Consider the following 19,421-nt stretch of genomic DNA (forward strand, 5'->3'; position numbering starts at 1 on the left):
ATTGGATATCAATCCCATCTTGTTCATATATATAATTGACTTTCTTTTTCAGCATTCATCCAGATGTAGAAAACGTAGAAAATCAATCATTTTATAGTCAATTTTTGCTGTTGACAGCAAAAATTAAGCTGTTGAAAACAATGTACTACAGCAGTGTTCCAAAATCTAGGATAGTTGACCGTAGTAGCCCATTAGAATGGAGTTGGCTCCCACTAAGATCACCACCTGCCGACCTGCCGACCTGCCGCCCAGGCAGAGGCCACAGCCAATTTAAGGACTTTCCTCTGGCCCTTTCATCACTAAGGGATTCTCCACCGACGTAGCCTGAACACACCATGTGACCCATCTCAATAAATCATACTGATTGAAAGATGGTATTGTCGGTGATTCAATGAGCTCTACTTGGCCTGGATTTTGAAGTGTTCTTAATCTCGGTTTCAGATATGAGCATGTCTGAAACTCCATCGAGGAATTTTGGATTCATAAGCAGAACCCAGAAGAAAACATTGGTAATACATGTTGAAGATGAGAACAGATCCAATAAACTGAATGTGGAAGAACTTCATATAGAAATAGCACAGAAGAAAACAGACAATGAATTCTACAAATCAAACTATAATCTCTGTTCAACAAGGATTGCATTTCAAGAACACTAGGATTGGGAAAATTGCAGGTGGTTGGATCTGGGTCGGCTCTATCTGATCTGAACCGATCAAGGTTGCTGCTGGGCATCCATGTAGCCAGCATCGACCAACACCTTCTCCCGCTTGGCTATTTCAATGTCTTCATCCACCATCATCTTCACCAGCTTCTCAAATCCAACCTTTGGTTTCCATCCCAATACCTTCCTCGCCTTGCTTGCATCCCCCTTGAGATTGTCGACCTCCGCCGGCCGGAAGTATCTCTTGTCGATCACCACATGGTCCTTCCAATTCAATCCGACATTCCCAAATGCAACCTCCAAAAACTCCTCCACCGTGTGTGATTCCTCCGTCGCAACCACGTAATCATCGGGTTGTTCTTGCTGTAGCATTAGCCACATGGCTTCCACATAGTCCCCTGCAAAACCCCAATCCCTCGACGCCTGCAGATTCCCCAAGAACAACTTGCTTTGCAGCCCAATCTTGATGCGCCCTACAGCCCGTGTGATTTTCCTTGTCACGAAATTCTCTCCCCTGCGCGGCGATTCGTGGTTGAATAGTATTCCATTACAAGCGAAGATCCCGTAGGCCTCACGGTAATTCACGGTATACCAATGCGCGGCGCACTTCGCTGCAGCGTAAGGGGATCGAGGATGAAATGGAGTCGTCTCCGACTGAGGTGGCGGAGTAGACCCGAACATTTCAGACGATCCCGCTTGGTAGTACCGAATTTGAGTACGGCCAGTGGCAGAGATATGAGATCGAACCGCCTCAAGCAGACGGAGGGCACCAGTGGCAACAACGTCGGCAGTATAATCCGGAATTTCGAAAGAAACAGCAACATGCGATTGAGCAGCGAGGTTATAGACCTCATCTGGTTGGATGATATCGAGCCATCGGCGGAGAGAGGAGGCGTCGGTGAGGTCAGCGTAGTGAAGCTTCATTCGTGCCTTGTTAACATTGTGAGGGTCGATGTAGATGTGGTTGATTCGCTGAGTGTTGAAGTTGGAAGATCGCCGGATCAATCCATGGACTTCATAGCCCTTCTCGAGAAGAAACTCGGTCAGGTACGAACCATCCTGGCCAGTAATGCCGGTAATTAAGGCCGTCCGGCGCTTCTCCGCCGGTGCGCCGTTAGTGTCGGAAGAGGATCTGGTGGCGTCGGCGATGGATGCCATTGGAATCAACCCGATTGATCAGTCGGATCTGAGAGAAATCGAAAGAAAGTAATGTGGGAGAAGAAAGGGGAGAGGGGGAAGGTTATTTATAATAGCCGCGTTTTGGAGAATCCATTCTGATTAGCCAATCAAAACGTGCCACGTAAGATGTATGGAGGGCAATATGGTCTTTCACTTTTTTTATAACTTTTTTTTTCCATTCGTGGCTTTTGAATCTTAAGGTCAGTGACGTGAACTTGGGTGACATTTTTTTTAAAACCAAATTAATTTTACTAAATAATGAATTCATCTATTTAATTTTTTTTTTTTTTTGTTTCTATTTAAAGAAAATATTAATAATTAAAACATATATTTATTTATTATCTAAGAATTACTAATTAATTTCAATATATATTTTGCAAAATTTTACCACTAAATTTAATTTATATTTTAAAATTTTATTTTTACCAAATTCTAACTAAAAAATATAGGTTGATTTAATTAGGTTTTTCGTATCACCATTTTTTTTAACACCTTAACTTCGAATAGACTTCAAGTTAATGTATGCAACATGGTCTTTCAGATTGGAAGGTCAAAGCTCTATTTCAATAGATTTCGATGCATTATGTTTTTAAATGTTGCTTTAACGTTAGTTTTTGCATTCTTGCTTAACTCGATTTCGTTGACTTTATTGGTTTCGACTATTTTATGCAAATTACAAGTTGAGTAAATTATCTTTTTTGGTCCTTCGAGTTTTGTTCATTTAGTTTTTAGGTCTCAAAACTTTACCAATGACGAGTTACCAAACCAAAAATATACCTATGTATTTTCTAGTACAACACATGTGAGGTTTCAATCCGAATTTTAGAACCACTTTCCATCGATTTTCTCTTCGAAGAATTTCCTTTAACTACTAGTGAACCATTTTCCAAAGTTCACAAAACTAAAAGTATGCTTTTTAAACCGGGACATCAATTTCAAACTTCAGAATAAAAAATATATTTTATCCTCAATAATACTTTATTTTAATAAATGGGGGAGAAAATAATTTCTAAATGCATTTATATCAAATATAAAACAAAAAAAAGGTTGAACAGATCGAATCATAGATAATAATAATGAAAGAGAAGTCAGATGTTCGACTTTCTACTTTATGGGTGCAAACAATTTAAACCATATCTGCTTGAGCGTTAATGCATAAATCATCGAACTTCAGAAAAATCTTAGGTCATTGAAACAGAGTAGCTATAGCCAAACCCTACTTGAACACTTCGATTTGCCCAAAGGTCAAATGGATTAAATGCTTTCATCAGTAGAGCATGGAAATTCATGAGAGAAGTTAAGCAATCCGCTTGATTATGTGAACTCCACTGTCAGTATCCACAATGTCGCTTACCTCTCCAACCTTGAGGGCAAATGTTGCTTCTTCAAAAGGCTTCTGCATCTGGCCACGCCCAAAAGGACCTGCAATAACATTATTGTGTTGGCTCATTCAGATGCAGTGTATTTCATTCTAATCCACGCACAAACAATTGCTAGTATAAAATGTCAGCTAATAACGAATAGAACATCACAGCATATCCTTCTGATCCTAGAAATTGTCTAGAAAACTGCTATTGAACTACCAAACTGTAACGATTTAGGCCCACCACTAGCAGATATTGTCTTCTTTGGGCTTTCCCTTTCAGGCTTCCCCTCAAGGCTTTAAAACGCATTTGCTAGGAGAAGGTTTTCACACCCTTATAAATAGCGTTTTGTTCTCCTCCCCAACCAATGTGGGACGTCACAATCCACCCCCCTTCAGGGCCCAGCGTCCTCGCTGGCACTCGTTCCTTTCTCCAATCGATGTGGGACTGCCACCAAATCCACCCCCTTCGGGGCCCAGTGTCCTTACTGGCACACCGCCTCTTGTCTACTCCACTTCGGGGAACAACCTCTTCGCTGGCATATATTCCGATGTCTGACTCTGATACCATTTGTAATGATTCATGCCCACCGCTAGCAATTATTGTCCTCTTTGGGCTTTCCCTTTCAGGCTTCCCCTCAAGGCTTTAAAACGCGTCTGCTAGGAGAAGGTTTCCACACCCTTTATAAATGGTGTTTTGTTCTCCTCCCCAACCAATATGGGACATCACACAAACACAAACACAAACACAAACACAAATACTCTTTAGGAGAGTATCAACTGGGCTTGCAAGATGAGTACATAACTACAAATTTCTAGCAGACAAAACCAAGGGTGGAGCAGAAAAAGGAGGTGGAGGCAATAGTCCCCCTCAATGCTCATCTTATATTGTAGAAGTTTAACTAAAGATTTTAAAGTTTTCTCCTTAATTTGTTCTAACTGAAAGATTATAAATATGAAGAAAAAAAAAAGAGGTAAAAGACTATGGCTCCGGTAAAACTAACTTGAAATATACAGTTCAGAAGGGGAAAATAGACTACAAGATTAAATAGAACCAATTATACAGTTCAGATGATGTACCAGTTTATGGTGGAATGCTAGTAACGGGTAAAATTATTGCTGCTTCTCCATCTCATATATTTTAAAATCTTTAGTATTAGCCGGGCCAAAAGTTTAATTCACACCAGCAGGCAGAAATTTTCTAGATAGGGGCACTTGAATCCTGTTTAGCTAAGTTAAAATCAAGCACTGAGTAAGTAGTCCTTCCACAAGTTTTTAAGTAAAATTGTCCGCACAACTAATTATATCCAACCCAGCATCAACTTGGTGAGGATCGATGGGAAGGAGTCCCACATTGATTAATTAAGAGGATAGTCATGGGTTTATAAGTAAGGAATACATCTCCATTAGTAAGAGGCCTTTTGGAGAAACTAATAGCAAAACCATGAGAGCTTATGTTCAAAGTGGACAATATCATACCATCGTGGAGGTCCATAATTCCTAACATGGTATCAAAGTCATGCCTTTAACTTAGTCATGCTAATCAAATCTTCAAGTGTCAAACAAAGAAGTTGCTAATCTCGAAGGTGTAGTCAAAAGTGACTCAAGAACAAAGGGTGTACTTTGTTCAAAAGCTCCAGAGAAAAGAGTCGAGCCCCGATTAAGTGGAGGCTGTTCGAGGGCTCCATAGGCCTCAGGGGAGGCTTTATGGAGTACTTTGTTCGAAGGGAGAATTGTTGAAGATTATTGGGAGGGAGTCCCAAATTGACTCTTAATTAAGAGAATGATCATGGGTAAGTAAGGAATACATCTCCATTAGCATGAGGCCTTTTGGGAAAACCAAAAGCAAAGCCACGAGAGCTTGTGCTTAAAGTGGACAATATCATATCATTGTGGAGGTCCGTGATTCCTAACACAACCAATTTCGTCCCACAATCTAAAAAGTAAGAAGGCAACCAAATCTTTCACAATCTTGTGATAAGGGTTAGAGCCTTAACAATGCAGGATCATAATAGGATTTTCAGAACGCAAGTAGAAATTCAACTTAGAGACCTGTACAACCAAAACGAGATGAATTCCAACCCTAATACGAAGCAAATACGTAAATATAATCAACACATCTCTCCAATAAAATCCAAGTAAGATACAGACATCCAGGCACAAACAGAAATGAAAAATAAAAAAGAACAAGTACGTAGCGATCAGAAAATAGAGAAAGGAGGTTAGTTAGCGCACCTAGATCGCCGCCACGCTTGGCAGAACTGCAGTCAGAAATGCGAGAGGCAACATCCTCAAACTTAGACTTGCCGGAAATGATGTCGTCTCGAATGACAGTAAGCTGAGAGACGGCGCTTTCGCGAGTAGTGTTCTTGATAATTCTGCCTTCCGGATCCTTCCACGAAGCAGGACGTCGTGAACCTTGGTGCTTTATGAGTATGTGCGATGCCCTAACCTGACCAGCAGCCGCCGAAGAGGACATCCTGTTCTTCTTACTGCTGCTACGCTTTTCCTTCGCAGTTCGATCCGCAGAGGAGATCGATGAAGCCGATTTCTTCCGTTTACGATCGGAATCTATCTTGGCAGCCTGTGATACCAACGGTGGCGCCGCCCTCGCTTTTTCTTTCACTTGGATTGGTGGAGATCGTGGCGAGAACTCGACAATGGTAGGCACGAGAGAATGGGAACTGGAGATACTTTTCCACTTCGTTTCCGTACTACTAGCAATCCAATCTCCACCGTCCGTTTCTGTGCTTCTGAAATATCTAACGGTTGAAGATTTTTTAAATCTATTAATAATGTTAAGATTATTTTTTAATTTTAAAAAATGTAGAAAAGTATTAATTAATGAATCTAGACAAAGGTACTGGCAATTACCGCATGGCAATACAGAGCAACCAAGCCATCGGTGTCGATCACCGCACGATGGAGTTGAATTCGAATAAACATGGTTGAGAATTGATCGTGGAGAAAAATGATTCGTGGAATTCGAATTCTGGCGGGGGAACGGAGAAGGGCACTCTCAATCATCCCCTTCGGAAGAAGATGCCTGAGTAGCAGGGTGGTTATGAGCTTTGGGGATGGTAGCCATGGTGCAATCGGCTTGCCCACTTCGCTCACTGGCATTGGTGGCGCCGCTTACGAGCCTACCACCGTCCCGGGGCTTCCTCCCGACGTTACCAGTGTAGCCGCAGGGCACTATCATTCTCTCGCAGTCGATTCGCAAGGCTGTCTCTGGGCTTGGGGCAGAGATCAGGAGGCGCAGCTTGGCCGGGGCTTTGCTTCCCCTAGGTAGCTTTATGTCTCCCTTTCTCAAATGCGATTAGAATTCTTACAGAATCTGTGTTGGTTTTCTTCTAGCTGTTCAAAAAATGCCATCGCTATTTTAAGTTGTTTTCTTTTGTTCAATGTTGAAAAGTTCTATCAGATATTGGAAGGTATAGCCCAAGAAATGCTTCTTAGTTGTTCAATAATGCTGAGCTCTGTAGTCGTATTGGAGTACTTGTTGAGGATTGTTGGGAGTGAGTCCCACACGGGCTAATTTTCATTAGGTTTATAAGTAAAGGAATACATCTTCATTGGTATGAGGCCTTTTGGGGAAGCTAAACAAAGTCATGAGAGCTTATGCTCAAAGTGGACAATATCGTACCATTGTGGAGATCCATGATTCCTAACAATACTTTGTCCAATTGTTCGATTAATAGTTACTATCTCATATGTTGACTTGAGCATCAGAAAGACTAAGCTATGATTAGTGCATCAAAATAATTTTGACAAAGTTGCTGATATGTAGGTGAAACGACAACATTTCTCATAATTTGATGTTAACTTTTCATTATGAGCCATTTTAGTTTTTAAAATTGTGTTGATGATTTCCTTGCATCGTTTTTGACAGAGATTCTTGGAATGTACCAAAAAGAGTGATAGGGCTGGACCTAGTGAACGTTCGTTCGGCATCTGCATCAGGCGTTGTCTCTGCTGCTCTTGGGGATGATGGAAGTCTGTGGATTTGGGGAAAGTCTAAGCGCGGGCAGCTTGGTCTTGGAAAAGATGTCACAGAGGCTGTCATACCGTCCAGAGTTCAAGAAGTTGAAGGTGAAAGGATAGTTAAGGTTGGCTTGCTGGCATTCTTATTCAAATTCCTAAACTATAGCAAAAATAAGTAGTAAGTAGCAGTAGTAGTAATAATTGCACAAGTTCTTTAAATTTTTAACAAGAAAAGAACTTTCATATTCTTGGTAGGTCTCTTTTGGTTGGGGACATGCACTTGCATTAAGTGAGGATGGAAAATTATTCGGGTGGGGCTATTATGCTGATGGCAGGTTGGGAAATATTGGAAGAACTCTGAAGATGTCTCCTTTGGATTCAAGTTCATATAGATCTACAAATGACCAAGAACAACCAAACATTCAGCTTGCTGAAAGGTTGGTTTTGGAATCAATGGAGGATGAGAAAAATATGCCAATAATATGGGAACCTCATTTGGTGGAAGACCTTACTGGAATTGAAGTGGTAGACACTGCATGTGGACTTGATCATTCCTTGGTTCTTTGCCGTAAGTGACAATGGAGCTAATCACTTTCATATTACTACCCAAACATCTGTTTATATTTGTTTGATCCATATCAAATTCTCAGGTGATGGCACCCTCTTAAGCTGTGGAAGCAACGTATATGGGCAATTGGGAAGAGTTAGACAAGATTTGGGGTTGTTACCGGTTGATTCAAGTTTCCATGTAAAATCTGTAGCAGCAGGGCTTGGTCATTCTCTGGCCTTATACCAAGATACTTCAAATAAAGACGTAAGTGATGCGACAAGTATCATCTCATGGGGATGGAATCAGACGTCTCAACTTGGAAGAGAAGGACCAAACAACATCCCGTTGGCGATTGCAGGATTAGCAGGGGAAATACCTATAGCAGTGTCGGGAGGTCGTGCACATTCAATTGCTCTTAGCTCTAGGGGAGAAGTATGGGTTTGGGGATGTGGAAGGGACGGTAGACTTGGGTTAGGAAGTTCCAGTGATGAATCTGAGCCAGTTTTTCTCGATAGCCTCGAGAATTGCAACGTCGTGCAAGCTGTGTCTGGCTTTGACCATAATCTAGTACTGGTTGTTGACTGATGTGGTTCAAATCTAGTCTTGGTGGCTATAGTTTGTTTCTTCGAATGTGGTTACTATGAATCCTTCTTGCATCCAAGAGTACTAGAAGAGGCATTTCGTTGGTACCTATAAGTTTATTGGGCTTTTTGTGCTGATTGAGTTAGACTCTAGTTTACCCCATCTTAATAGTCAAATTAATGTTTGCTAGAAAACTTGGGCATGTAATTTCTACAAGTAAGCCTTTATTTGATCAAGCTTTTTGTAATTTGGTTTCCTGTTCCTCAAACGCATCATTGATTTGGATTTATGAATGAATACACTTGATAAAGAATGAAATCAATACGCAATGTTTTGGCATCTTATTATAAATTTAAGTGGCAAAGAAATTTCCTGCAATTTGAGCAGGACTCTAACGAACACTGTGTTTTCCACGCACACCTTTTTCTTCTCTTGGTTCTTCCTTTTTTCCAGGTACAAAGGCTAGCATGGTGGAAGATCCTTTGGGGGCGGAAGAATGGATTGATCTTTTCCAGGTCCGTCTTCAACAACAAATGCTGTTTTCAGACCCCATCCTGTATGGACCTCAAGATGACAGTGCATGAACCAGACTCCTGTACGTTCATTACCAAAATGATATGAGCTATATATATATTTAACTAGAAGTTATTGTTCATGTTTTAAAGTCAATACTCACCTGGGTTGTCGGCTCTAAATCGAATGGCGGTCCATCCTCCAGTGGGAACTCCAACTGTGTTTCTCTCAACTGGATCGACCAAGTTGTACTTAGCTGGATCTTTGGCTGGATCAAAGTTTCCGATCCCCGTTCCAACGACAAAAAAGTTGTAGCCATGGAGATGGAATGGATGAGACTCGACAGTAAGAAGATTGGTGTCCTGAAGTACCAGCTCGACCGTAGAATTGAATGCAATCTTGCTAAGCCTTGTGCCCACTGCAGTTCTCAGATTAGCAGTCAGTGGTGCTCCAGTATAGTTGAATGGAGTCGGAGGTCTGTCTGGGAAATCAGTTCTAAATACTCCACTGATATTGAAGTAATGAGATTGAAGAAGACCAATTTGGGGCATCACAAAAGAGATGTTGTTTAATGAAGCAACTAATTGGGTTCCATTTACGCAAGTGGGGCAAGCGTTTTGGCCCAAACCAATCGTGTAGAAAAGCTTTCGATCAACTTTGAGTGGAACATTAGCAGGATATTGAGGTGTATTCAAGCTTTTGATCTTTTTGTTGTAGCTCAAAGCAAATGACGAGTCATTTGAGGCCGGCAATTGAGGAAGGACTGGGAGAATTGTGTTAGGGATTCCTTTATATTGGAGAATACCGGTGGCTGTTTTGTTGTCCACAGGAATTGGAACGTCCATGAACGACCTGGAAGCCATGAAGTATCTATTTGGTGGTTGGTTGGCTTGCACCAAGACATTTGTGGTCTGTCCTGGTGCAATTAGTATAGCTTGTGTAGTGAAGGGTTTCGTGTAAACTGCATCAACCTCCACAACCGTCATGTTGTGACCAGCAATCGCAAAGAAAAGCTCGTCGTTGAGGGCAGCGTTGATTATTCTCAAGAGATACGTCTTTCCTGCTTCAACCTCCATGGCAAAAGTATCTGAAAATGAACCACAAACAAAAACCGAATCAGTATGAGCGCTCCGTTCACTGTAACTTGGTTGTTAGAGACTCAATAGCTTTCTTGCTTACGTTTTTCTGAACAAGGGAAGAGTGGCCCTGGCTTGCCATTGATTGTGTGAGCATCGGACATATTTGGTGGCACGCCCATGCTGGATCCTTGGTTGACAATGGCCTCAACATCATTATTCCACCATTCTCCTGCACCAGAGGTATCAATTCCATCTTTATGTTTCATTTTCTTGCAATGATCCAAATGCTATAATTTTAAGTAAACTTTCTCATCTAACCCAGAAGAATTTCAAATTCTCTGTTTGGCTGAGGAAATGGATAAGGTGTTCCTTGCTTGGGCAATATGACAATTGCACCATAAACAGTTGCCCTTAGCCAAAGAATATGTGCATGCCACCATAATGTGCCTCTTTGTCCTGTGACGTTGAAATCATAGGTATAGCTGCTTCCTCTTTGAATAGGACATTGTGTAATATAAGCAGGTCCATCCGCCCACCCGTTTCGATACTGCTTCAACCCATGCCTGCAACATATGCAGGAGACTGAGATAAGAACCCCAAGTAATGAAATTTTCTTTTGTCAATTTTCACTCGTGTTATGCAAAAGTCATTTCTCATTATTACCAGTGAATCGACATGTTATATTGAGCATGGTTTGTAACATTAACAAGAACTCGATCTCCTTCTTGTACATATATCGTCGGCCCTGGAAACCTTCCGTTTATGGTGACAATCGGCTTCGCATGGCATAACCTACTGATATTCTGCACTTGAACCTGACAAACAAAATCTCAAAAGAAAGGTAAGCTAAACAGTAGAACTGAATCAAGATTCAAAATCCTTGTATCCATATGCTACATCTACAGCTATTGAATAAATATAGTAACTCACATCAAACTGATATCTCTTTACGGCAGCCTCTGCAGAAAACGAGATCAATCCAAAACAACAGGCAACGAAGAGAAACATCAGACGACGAACAAAGGAAACCAAGCTAGCCATTGTCATTTGGCAATGGTTCTCTCTTCCAGAGGTAATGCAAGTATGAATGATGAATGAATGATTTAAAATGTGAAGAATGTTAAGTATTTATACCATTTAGAAAGCTGCGCTGATATGAAGGTTTGTTTGTGAGAATAAGTTGGTAGGAATGGTGCAAGCGGCTCCATAGCCAAAGCTTGCAAGCAAGATACTGATAGAGACTTGCCTTGCCTTGCCTTTGACTAGCTTAGAGGCTGAGATTTCCAAACCAAATAGAAGTGTTAGAATATTAGTGACCCTACCTTAGTTATGCATAAACAGGCTATATAGTAAAAGGTTGATTAATCATGGGGATTGGAAGGTGTAGGGCCCAGTGTTAAATGTTTGGACTGAAAGTTAAGGATTGAAAAGAGGAAATTAGTTGGAGAAGAGGAGCATTTACTTTAAAGCTTCTTTTTTCCCTTTTCCCCTGAATTCATGGCTACATTGCTTATAGAGGAGCTCACTTATTTTCCTAAGCTTCTTGGTAACCACTGGACCTTTGCTTTTCACCCATTCATTCAGCCCACCTACAATTTTTACCCTCTTCAAAAAACCATCAACCTTTTTAAAAGCTATTGTTTCTTAAATCATGTTTTGTAGATGGATTTCGATCCTTATGTGTTCGGTGTCGAACGTGCTTTTTGTTACTGGTTTGTTTGGTTGTTCTGATGTCAAATTAGTCTCGAGTGATTTATGATCGATAAATTTATGATAGAAGCTTTTTGAGAATCTAGTTCTTTTCGGGTGGTTTCTTTGGTTACCAAAGAGCAAACACTCGAGTTTTTTTTCTTTTTTCGTTATAAACTTTTTTGAACAAAACCCCTTCCCCTTTCAATTTTTGTATATCATCTTGATCTTCTTTCTCTCATATATATTTAGTGGTTAGGATCGCACAACAACGCACACATTCGATCTAGATGAACACAAAGAACAGGATCGAGAAAATGCAAGGAGAACTCTGGCTAAAAGCACGTTCTTTAGAGTGAGAGGAGAATATAGAAAGTACATATTTGGAGTCATCAATATAAATTCTTTAGCCAGAGTTTCCTTGCATTTTCTCTATCTTGTTCTCTATGTTCATCTAGATCGAATGTGTGTGTTGTTGTGTGATCCTAACAACTGGTATCAGAGCCAACATATATATATATATATGAACGATCAAGTTTCTCATCTTTTTATTCATCGGATGGACCCAATAATGATAGACTAGAGGGATAGGCTCATTCGACTGATTAGTGATCTCTGGCCCTACCTAAGATAGAGATGCCCTTGAAACTAGGGGATTGGTTGATCGGAAAGCTCGGGTAGGAGTAGGACATTCCGTAAAAAAATTTCTTCTCCTCTCGCAGGTGGTCATCTCCTTTCTTTCACTTGGTAAAGCGGCTTCGCTCCTCTCCAATCCAGGGAGCCATTGAAAGGTGACTGAAACACTAGAAACAACTACTACAAGTTTATGCCAACGACTCTAACGAGACCCCTTGACACCACTCCAACCTCCATTCCAAGTCCCTCAATCTTGTTAAGATCACTTGCTTCATTCTCATTTTCTTCGACACCTTCATCATTAGAATTCTCCTTACTTCATCAAATGGAATAAAAAATTCCTCTTTGATTCTAACTAGACCTGATATAATCATTTTTATAATGAAATTATTAAAAATTTAGATATATTTTTATAAATAAATATAAACTATTTTCCTCTCAAATTAACTCCATATATATATTTAAGTTGGAGAGAATTATTGAAGGTTTGATAATATTTTTTAAATTAGAACGATTACATATATTTTTATATAATTTAGCCGATTGAATTTAATATTAAACATGAAAAAGGAAAAAAGAAAAAAAAAAAAAAAAAAAGAATTGAAGAAGAAATTGGTTGGATCCGTTCAAAGCTCGAGAAGGGTGTGTGGCATGTCTTCTGATTGAAGCTCTCGCCCTCTGGTGGTGACTAAGCACTCCTTTGCTTCGTTGTGCGAGCCTCACCCTCTTCTTCATCCTCTTCTCCGCTCCTTTTTTCCACTTCCCGATGGCGATGCTTGAGGCTTTTGCAACAACGACGAGCACGGGATCTGGGGTTTTGATGTAGCCGAATTGCTGGTTCTTATTCGAAAGTTTCATGCCTGCTCGTGTTTTTCGACTCCATCCATGCTCTTCTTCTGATCCGAAAGTTTTTGCTTTCCCAACGAGCTCCTGGATCCTTTTTGAGGGGGCATTGTGGACGAGGAGTTCCGAGTTTGAGCTGTTTTGTGTTGTCGATCTACCTGATCTTTGAACAGGTTGGTTTCTTCTTCCAAATTTTTAGCGGCATTTTCGTATCTGTGAGGGTTTTCTTATGAAGTCGATAATCTATATGTGAGATCACTGAATCAGTAATTTTTCGGGTTTGAAAGATGCCCGGATCCCTGCTGATAATTTGTGACCTAGCCTCCAATTCTTAGTCGACATTTACGAAGATGTCCCGATATTGACTGGAAATTGGAGGAAAATGTTCATTAGAAGGCGATATAGCTTAGTAATTTTTCCTTCGAGGTTGAATCTGCCTTTGTTTTTATCATATTCTATTACCAAATTAATGATGAAATAGCCGTATCATATCTTTGGAATCATAATACTCTTCCAATTGGAGTAAGCATCGATGTTGCAAGTTCAGTTCGTCAAGTAAGCGGTATGAATGGCTGCACTAGTTTAGCAGATAGCTGCAACATTGGGTCATGAAAATTCACATTTAAGATTTTTCCACTTTGGTTTGCTTTGTCATTCAACTTTCTCCATTTATATGTTTGTTTTAGTTAGGGTGGTCGGTGACTGGTTTGATTTTGACATAAAGGGTGCTTGCTTATGCTGGAGAAAGATGTCGTTTAAAAGTTTTGTTAGAGAGCTGCGAGAGATTAAAGATGGAATTGGGAGCATTTCGAAACGAGGAGAAGAAGGGAGTAGGCATTGGCGCAACCGAACAATGTCCCACATTGCACCTGATCAAGAAGAACATTCTCCATTGGAGTTAATTCAGCAAGGTCGATGGGCAAATCTACCCCCTGAATTACTTTTAGACATCATCCGGAGAGTGGAAGAGAGTGAAACCTCATGGCCTTCTCGAGCTGTAGTCGTTTTTTGTGCTTCAGTTTGTAGGTCTTGGAGGGCCATTACAAAGGAGATTATCAGAACTCCTGAGCAATGTGGAAGGCTCACATTTCCAATCTCATTAAAGCAGGTATTGGGTTTTTATCCCTTTTCCCTTATTCTTAGCTAAATCCTTTCATGTTCTGATTCTCTCTGATTTTCGTTTCACAACTAAAGCCTGGCCCTCGGGAGTCTCCATTTCAGTGCTTTATCAGAAGGGATAGAGCAACTTCGACCTACCTCCTGTACTTCGGTTTGGCTCCTTGTAAGTCGTGTTTTTAGTTTCTTCACAGTTTAGTATCGTGTCGTTTGTGAATTTGAAGGAAAAACCGCACGGCGTGTCCAGCAGTTTTAGATATCCAAGGTTATATATAAAAGATGGCAGGGTATTTGCAATCATCTTGCTTCTAGAAATCCATTTTTCACTGTTGACAATTCTATAAATCTTTCTTTATTTCCCTTGGCAATTCCTGTTCTAAGATATACAGTTCTTGATGGATGATAATGACTAATTAGTTCGAAATCTTTTGGACGATATTTTTGAACCATGTCCCTTCTTATTATAGATTCATTAGTTCCTAGAACAAAAGTCATACGTGATAGACCACTTACTCATGCCTTGGTGGAAATAAACTTTTGGAAAGTTATGGAATGTGAATGCTTGCTTTGACTCATGACAAGCATTGAATTGACAGCGGAGGACGAAAAACATAAATTGTTGTTAGCAGCCAAGAGGGTCAGAAGAGCAGCCGGTACTGACTTTATTATATCTTTAGTAGCTGAGGATTTTTCTCGAGCAAGTAGTACCTATGTTGGTAAATTAAGGTAGAGTTTTAATGCAAATAGACTTTAATTCTTGTCTTTGCATTCTTCTCATGATAATTCACTTCACAAACATTTGTCAGGTCTAATTTCCTGGGTACGAAGTTCTCGATTTATGATAGCCAGCCTCCTTGTGACTCTGCAGCTCAGCAAAATAGTCGATCAAGCCGTAGATTTCACTCTAAGCAAGTCTCTCCTAGGGTACCTGCATGTAACTACGGTGCAGGTACCGTTTCTTATGAACTTAATGTTCTTCGCACTAGAGGTCCTCGGAGGATGCAGTGCGTCATGCAAACGATTCCAGTTTCTTCAATTCAGGAGGGAGGCACTGCACCAACACCTACTTCGTTCACACACTCTGTCGATGACCACCTTTCTATCGAGTCCGATTCTATGAGAAAGGATTCAGGCAAGGACTGCTCAAAGACCCTATCAGAACCGGCAGTTCAGGGATCAGATGAATCCTTGGTGCTTAAAAACAAGGCACCAAGATGGCATGAGCAGCTGCAGTGCTGGTGCCTAAATTTCAGAGGACGTGTGACTGTGGCATCGGTTAAGAACTTCCAACTCGTTGCAGCTGTTGAAGAATCTCACAATGTTTCAGTGGAAGAGCAAGAGAAGGTAATTCTCCAGTTCGGAAAAATTGGAAAAGACATCTTCACCATGGATTACCACTATCCGCTCTCTGCATTCCAAGCCTTTGCAATCTGCTTGAGCAGCTTCGACACGAAGCCAGCCTGCGAGTGACATCCTGTCGTGAATAGCGGTCATCGTCATCAGAAGAAGGTAAGGAAATGGTTGAGCTCGTTGGGAAGAAGAACTACACAAGCAGTGCATTATTGGCAGCTGAGAAGATGACTATGCTTATTGTCACTGAGTTGTTAATCTGAGGTTTGACTTGTATCCTGTTGCATCCTCTTGGCTCTATCTAATGCGCATACATTATTATAAATCACAGTCCGTTGTATTATCTATGCATGTAGATTTCTTTATGATGAGACACTCTGATCGGAAATGGTTTAACAACATTATTGTTTGGTTGACTGTCTCTTTCTGTACTCTTCTGTTCTGCCCCATCAATCCGGATTCTAACTGAGGGTTTGACTTCTACTTCATGTTGGACTTCAAGTTCAACTTGGTTCGAGTAGTAAAATTCAAACTTCTGATCTTTCTTACGTAAAATTCAAACTTCTGATCTTTCTTACATAAAATTCAAACTTTTGATCTTTCTTACATAAAATTCAAACTTTTGATCTTTCTCTTCGTAAAATTCAAACTTCTGATTTCTTACGTCTTAAAATTTAAACTTCTGATCTTTCTTAGGTCTTAAAATTTAAACTTCTGATCTTTCTTGCGTAGAATTCAAACGTCTAATGCCCCATAAAAGTCAAACGTCTGATCTTTCTTAAGTCGGAGTCATTTTGAGTTTCTTAATACATAACATTTTTTTTTGGAAAAAAAAAATGCAACCATAGATATTAAAAATGTCTTGCACAAATCAAAGGTTGAATTATATTTTGAAAATTCTGACCGTTTAACCAATCAGCAATAAAGAATAAATGAATAATAGATATTTTATTTTGGATAAATATCAATTTATTAAATTTTGAGTTAGAATCAATAAAAATTAAACTAATAATTGTATCCGAAACTTTCATACTAAATCAATTTAAATCATCTAAAAATGTAAATGTTAAGTATGAGATAAAAATATCATTAAGACCCCGAAGCTTCAAGTCTTTCTTGTTAATATGTATCAAGACTTCCACAAGCACTTCATAAACCAATAGCAAAATATGGAAAGAACCTAAGAGAACGAAATATCTAAAGCCCAAAACAACTCATAATTCTGAATGATAATATCACTTGTGATCAAAACAAACGATGTCCCAAGTTGCAAAGACAAAACTCCATAAAATACACACGTTAAAAACAGATATAGCATTTCTACTAAGTAATCTCTGATACCTAAACAGATACAATTTCTAGAGTTACAGTATTTGGCAAATGGTTCGCAGGAAAAGAGAGATTAAAATGAAGTACAAACTGATATAGATAGCTCAAAACTTGGAAGAAGATCAGGCTATCAAATGAAAGGTTTGATGTTTATCACAGGGAGGAAGACAATAAGATTGGCAGGCATATGGAGTCAACTCAAGAAGTCAAACTGAACGTATTACGCGATGGCCAACTATTCTTACTTGGGATTCCTAAGAACAATGATGACAGAGTCTCCTCTCAGGAACATCTTACTGATGAATCTATCCTTGTTAACAGGTTGAGCCTTTTTCTTGCCCTTCCCAGTTTTCGGTACCTGGTCATAGTAATAATACATAAGATAGGTGACTCTTGAGTCTATACAAAGCAAGAAAAAGAGTAAGTAAACATCAGTAAAACAAACCTCAGTCCACATCTCTCTAACATTTTCCAGAACCATATTACAATGCCGGTCGAAGGCCCGTACACGTCCCAAGAGCTTCTTATTGTTGCGACAATTAATAAGAACCTGCCGAAAAGGTCCAACACATATAAAGATAGTTTTTAACTGAAAAGTTCTGCCTGTGAATTACAAGGCGCAACTGTTAAACATGCACAAACAAAGCATACCTGAGTGTTATTTTTAACACTCATCATGAGAACTGAAAGTGGACCAGTGTTGAACTCCTCTTCCTCATTTTTGCTAGTCTGCAGAGGATTCAAAGTAAGTACACTATAAGGGTGTTTGTAGAAACACTTCAGTAAAGTTGGAACTAAAAAGATAAATAGAATACGATTGAAGAAGTCCAAAGATTTTGCAATAAAACCCCAAAGGAACACACTGGGGAAGGGGGGCTGGAAAGATTTTTTAAAAAAAAGTTCCTAGTAAAAGAAAACGTTGAGCTAACACTAGATATGATAAAAAGGACACAGAACCTACATAGTTACTGAAAAAAATTAAAATAAATAAGCTTTATGGAATTGTCATAGTTATCATTTTTTTATTAGAAATGTAACCTTTTGGATAACAGAATGCAAAAGAGTAAGAAATTGGTGAACAATCATCAAATAGATAGGGAAAAAAATCACAATAATCAACCATAAAAACAAAGTGGAAAGAGAAAACAGAATTGAACCAAAGTTTAACTTCAGCAGGTATAAAACTAGCCTTAGAAAATCATATTGCTTCTTGCCAACCATAGCACCAAGAAGATAGCAGAAATTTCATATTTAAAAGAAACAAATAGATTTTATAGTGATGCAAGAGTAAGAGATTCATTCACACTTGTGCATAAGACATAGACTGAACCAATTTGGCAACATGTATTGGATGAAAGTACTGAAACTGAAAGCATAAATGACTAAAGAAACTTACATCTTCCTCCATTGGTCGGCTGCAATTGAAGACGAAAGAGGGGTGGACATGAAAGCCATTAGTATGTATGAATTTAAAAATAGAAGATTAAGAAATGCGCATAAAAAAAATATACAAAAACCGAAAAACATAAATACCTCATTTTGTAACTAGAGGTAGATCTTCTGCAATGTCCTTGGCGTAAGGCTGAAAATACATTAAAGATATGACCATAAGCACATAAAAAGCATAACAGTAATCACAACCGCACCAGCATAATCACATAAAACAAGATGTGCCTAAAATTGCCCTAAAAAACATCATGCTCCAAAGAAACTACAGTGTCGGCTAAATTAATCAAGAAAACACATAACGAGAATGTTAAATCTTCAATCAAGGTCCCGAGTGAGTTCAGTGCATAATATTTCAGTTCGATACAATATCTCAAGAACACAATAATGGAGAAACTGCACGAAAAAATCATCAGAAAGGAGGAAATAACGAAACTAAGAGAAGAGGCCGAGAGAGAGAGAGAAAGAGAGCTTACCGGAAGCGGAGAAGGAGACCGACGGAGAAGGCGAGGGCGAGGTAGGCGGCGAAGTGGCGAAGAACAACGAAGAAGATCGAAGGAGAAGATGGGCAGAAGAAATGTGTGCGCCGATGTCGAAATAGTATTCATTTTTACTTTAAACAAACAAAAAAAAATGAAAAAACCCTAAACGCAGGGGGTTTTTGCGTTTTGAATTATAAAACTTCAATTTTCCCAACTTAATTTTTAATATATATTAAAATTAATTAGTAAATCTTAATTATATTATTATTTATTCGATTCTTATAAATAATTTTTAATCACTTAATTTTTAATATATATTAAAATTGATTAATAAATCTTAATTAAATGTTTAAAAATAAATAAATAAATGTTTTATAAACTAACTTTTTATTTTTATTAAAAATAAAAAATTTTGAATAAATTACCTCAATTACTCGCCCTATTAATAACTATTTAACTTTTTTATTTTTGTTTTAAAAGTTAAATGATTTGTAACCGCTAAGATATCCGCCTGTTACGTATCGTGATTAGATATCCGCTTAGGCCTGTTACGTATCGTGATTAGATATCCGCTTAGGCCTGTTACATATCGTGATTAGATATCCGCTTAGGCCTGTTA

The 19,421-nt window shown here is 39.2% G+C and overlaps 6 protein-coding genes across 6 annotated transcripts; 2 read left to right on the forward strand and 4 right to left on the reverse strand.

Annotated features, from left to right (window-relative positions):
* Window positions 1-541: 541 nt before the first annotated feature.
* Window positions 542-1,851, reverse strand: LOC111810206 (GDP-mannose 4,6 dehydratase 2). Its single transcript, XM_023696830.2, has one exon. It carries the CDS (start codon window positions 1,817-1,819, stop codon window positions 713-715), a length of 1,107 nt encoding a protein of 368 aa, XP_023552598.1. The 5' UTR covers window positions 1,820-1,851; the 3' UTR covers window positions 542-712.
* A 1,033-nt stretch (window positions 1,852-2,884) lies between these two features.
* Window positions 2,885-5,883, reverse strand: LOC111810211 (peptidyl-prolyl cis-trans isomerase Pin1). Its single transcript, XM_023696845.2, has 2 exons — window positions 5,439-5,883; window positions 2,885-3,262 (listed from the first exon to the last, which is right to left on the reverse strand). Exons 1-2 carry the CDS (start codon window positions 5,680-5,682, stop codon window positions 3,138-3,140), a joined length of 369 nt encoding a protein of 122 aa, XP_023552613.1. The 5' UTR covers window positions 5,683-5,883; the 3' UTR covers window positions 2,885-3,137.
* Window positions 5,884-6,057: 174 nt separating this feature from the next.
* Window positions 6,058-8,661, forward strand: RUG2 (Regulator of chromosome condensation (RCC1) family protein). The gene is made up of 4 exons (XM_023696844.2): window positions 6,058-6,491; window positions 7,096-7,312; window positions 7,443-7,755; window positions 7,838-8,661. Exons 1-4 carry the CDS (start codon window positions 6,175-6,177, stop codon window positions 8,320-8,322), a joined length of 1,332 nt encoding a protein of 443 aa, XP_023552612.2. The 5' UTR covers window positions 6,058-6,174; the 3' UTR covers window positions 8,323-8,661.
* LOC111810209 (laccase-11) lies at window positions 8,633-11,137 on the reverse strand. The gene is made up of 6 exons (XM_023696843.2): window positions 10,842-11,137; window positions 10,575-10,726; window positions 10,230-10,474; window positions 10,012-10,140; window positions 8,996-9,919; window positions 8,633-8,912 (listed from the first exon to the last, which is right to left on the reverse strand). Exons 1-6 carry the CDS (start codon window positions 10,956-10,958, stop codon window positions 8,782-8,784), a joined length of 1,698 nt encoding a protein of 565 aa, XP_023552611.2. The 5' UTR covers window positions 10,959-11,137; the 3' UTR covers window positions 8,633-8,781.
* Window positions 11,138-12,827: 1,690 nt separating this feature from the next.
* On the forward strand, window positions 12,828-15,961 carry LOC111810271 (tubby-like F-box protein 5). The gene is made up of 5 exons (XM_023696929.2): window positions 12,828-13,252; window positions 13,804-14,187; window positions 14,274-14,361; window positions 14,792-14,921; window positions 15,002-15,961. The coding sequence occupies exons 2-5, from the start codon at window positions 13,828-13,830 to the stop codon at window positions 15,663-15,665; spliced, it is 1,242 nt and encodes a 413-aa protein (XP_023552697.2). The 5' UTR covers window positions 12,828-13,252; window positions 13,804-13,827; the 3' UTR covers window positions 15,666-15,961.
* Window positions 15,962-16,836: 875 nt separating this feature from the next.
* LOC111809716 (uncharacterized) lies at window positions 16,837-18,940 on the reverse strand. Its single transcript, XM_087117297.1, has 6 exons — window positions 18,797-18,940; window positions 18,408-18,456; window positions 18,271-18,289; window positions 17,526-17,603; window positions 17,320-17,424; window positions 16,837-17,232 (listed from the first exon to the last, which is right to left on the reverse strand). The coding sequence occupies exons 2-6, from the start codon at window positions 18,410-18,412 to the stop codon at window positions 17,116-17,118; spliced, it is 324 nt and encodes a 107-aa protein (XP_086973423.1). The 5' UTR covers window positions 18,413-18,456; window positions 18,797-18,940; the 3' UTR covers window positions 16,837-17,115.
* Between the last annotated feature and the right edge of the window lie 481 nt (window positions 18,941-19,421).

This window comes from Cucurbita pepo, chromosome 14, assembly GCF_057944985.1.
Source record: "Cucurbita pepo subsp. pepo isolate OVF chromosome 14, ASM5794498v1, whole genome shotgun sequence".
Taxonomy (NCBI): domain Eukaryota; kingdom Viridiplantae; phylum Streptophyta; class Magnoliopsida; order Cucurbitales; family Cucurbitaceae; genus Cucurbita; species Cucurbita pepo.

Excerpts from the sequence above, each read along its gene's own strand:
- LOC111810206 (XM_023696830.2), bottom strand. The coding sequence starts at position 1,819 with ATGGCATCCATCGCCGACGCCACCAGATCCTCTTCCGACACTAACGGC.
- LOC111810211 (XM_023696845.2), bottom strand. The coding sequence starts at position 5,682 with ATGTCCTCTTCGGCGGCTGCTGGTCAGGTTAGGGCATCGCACATACTC. Across the intron at positions 3,263-5,438 it reads CAAGCGTGGCGGCGATCTAG|GTCCTTTTGGGCGTGGCCAG; the intron begins GTGCGCTAACTA and ends ATGTTATTGCAG.
- RUG2 (XM_023696844.2), top strand. The coding sequence starts at position 6,175 with ATGATTCGTGGAATTCGAATTCTGGCGGGGGAACGGAGAAGGGCACTC. Across the intron at positions 7,313-7,442 it reads AAGGTGAAAGGATAGTTAAG|GTCTCTTTTGGTTGGGGACA; the intron begins GTTGGCTTGCTG and ends TATTCTTGGTAG. Across the intron at positions 7,756-7,837 it reads TCATTCCTTGGTTCTTTGCC|GTGATGGCACCCTCTTAAGC; the intron begins GTAAGTGACAAT and ends TCAAATTCTCAG.
- LOC111810209 (XM_023696843.2), bottom strand. The coding sequence starts at position 10,958 with ATGACAATGGCTAGCTTGGTTTCCTTTGTTCGTCGTCTGATGTTTCTC. Across the intron at positions 10,141-10,229 it reads AGAATTTGAAATTCTTCTGG|GAGAATGGTGGAATAATGAT; the intron begins GTTAGATGAGAA and ends CCTCTGGTGCAG. Across the intron at positions 9,920-10,011 it reads CTTCCCTTGTTCAGAAAAAC|ATACTTTTGCCATGGAGGTT; the intron begins GTAAGCAAGAAA and ends GTTCATTTTCAG.
- LOC111810271 (XM_023696929.2), top strand. The coding sequence starts at position 13,828 with ATGTCGTTTAAAAGTTTTGTTAGAGAGCTGCGAGAGATTAAAGATGGA. Across the intron at positions 14,362-14,791 it reads GTACTTCGGTTTGGCTCCTT|CGGAGGACGAAAAACATAAA; the intron begins GTAAGTCGTGTT and ends TTGAATTGACAG. Across the intron at positions 14,922-15,001 it reads ACCTATGTTGGTAAATTAAG|GTCTAATTTCCTGGGTACGA; the intron begins GTAGAGTTTTAA and ends AACATTTGTCAG.
- LOC111809716 (XM_087117297.1), bottom strand. Across the intron at positions 17,425-17,525 it reads GTGTTAAAAATAACACTCAG|GTTCTTATTAATTGTCGCAA; the intron begins GTATGCTTTGTT and ends CCTTTTCGGCAG. Across the intron at positions 17,233-17,319 it reads TTAGAGAGATGTGGACTGAG|GTACCGAAAACTGGGAAGGG; the intron begins GTTTGTTTTACT and ends TACTATGACCAG.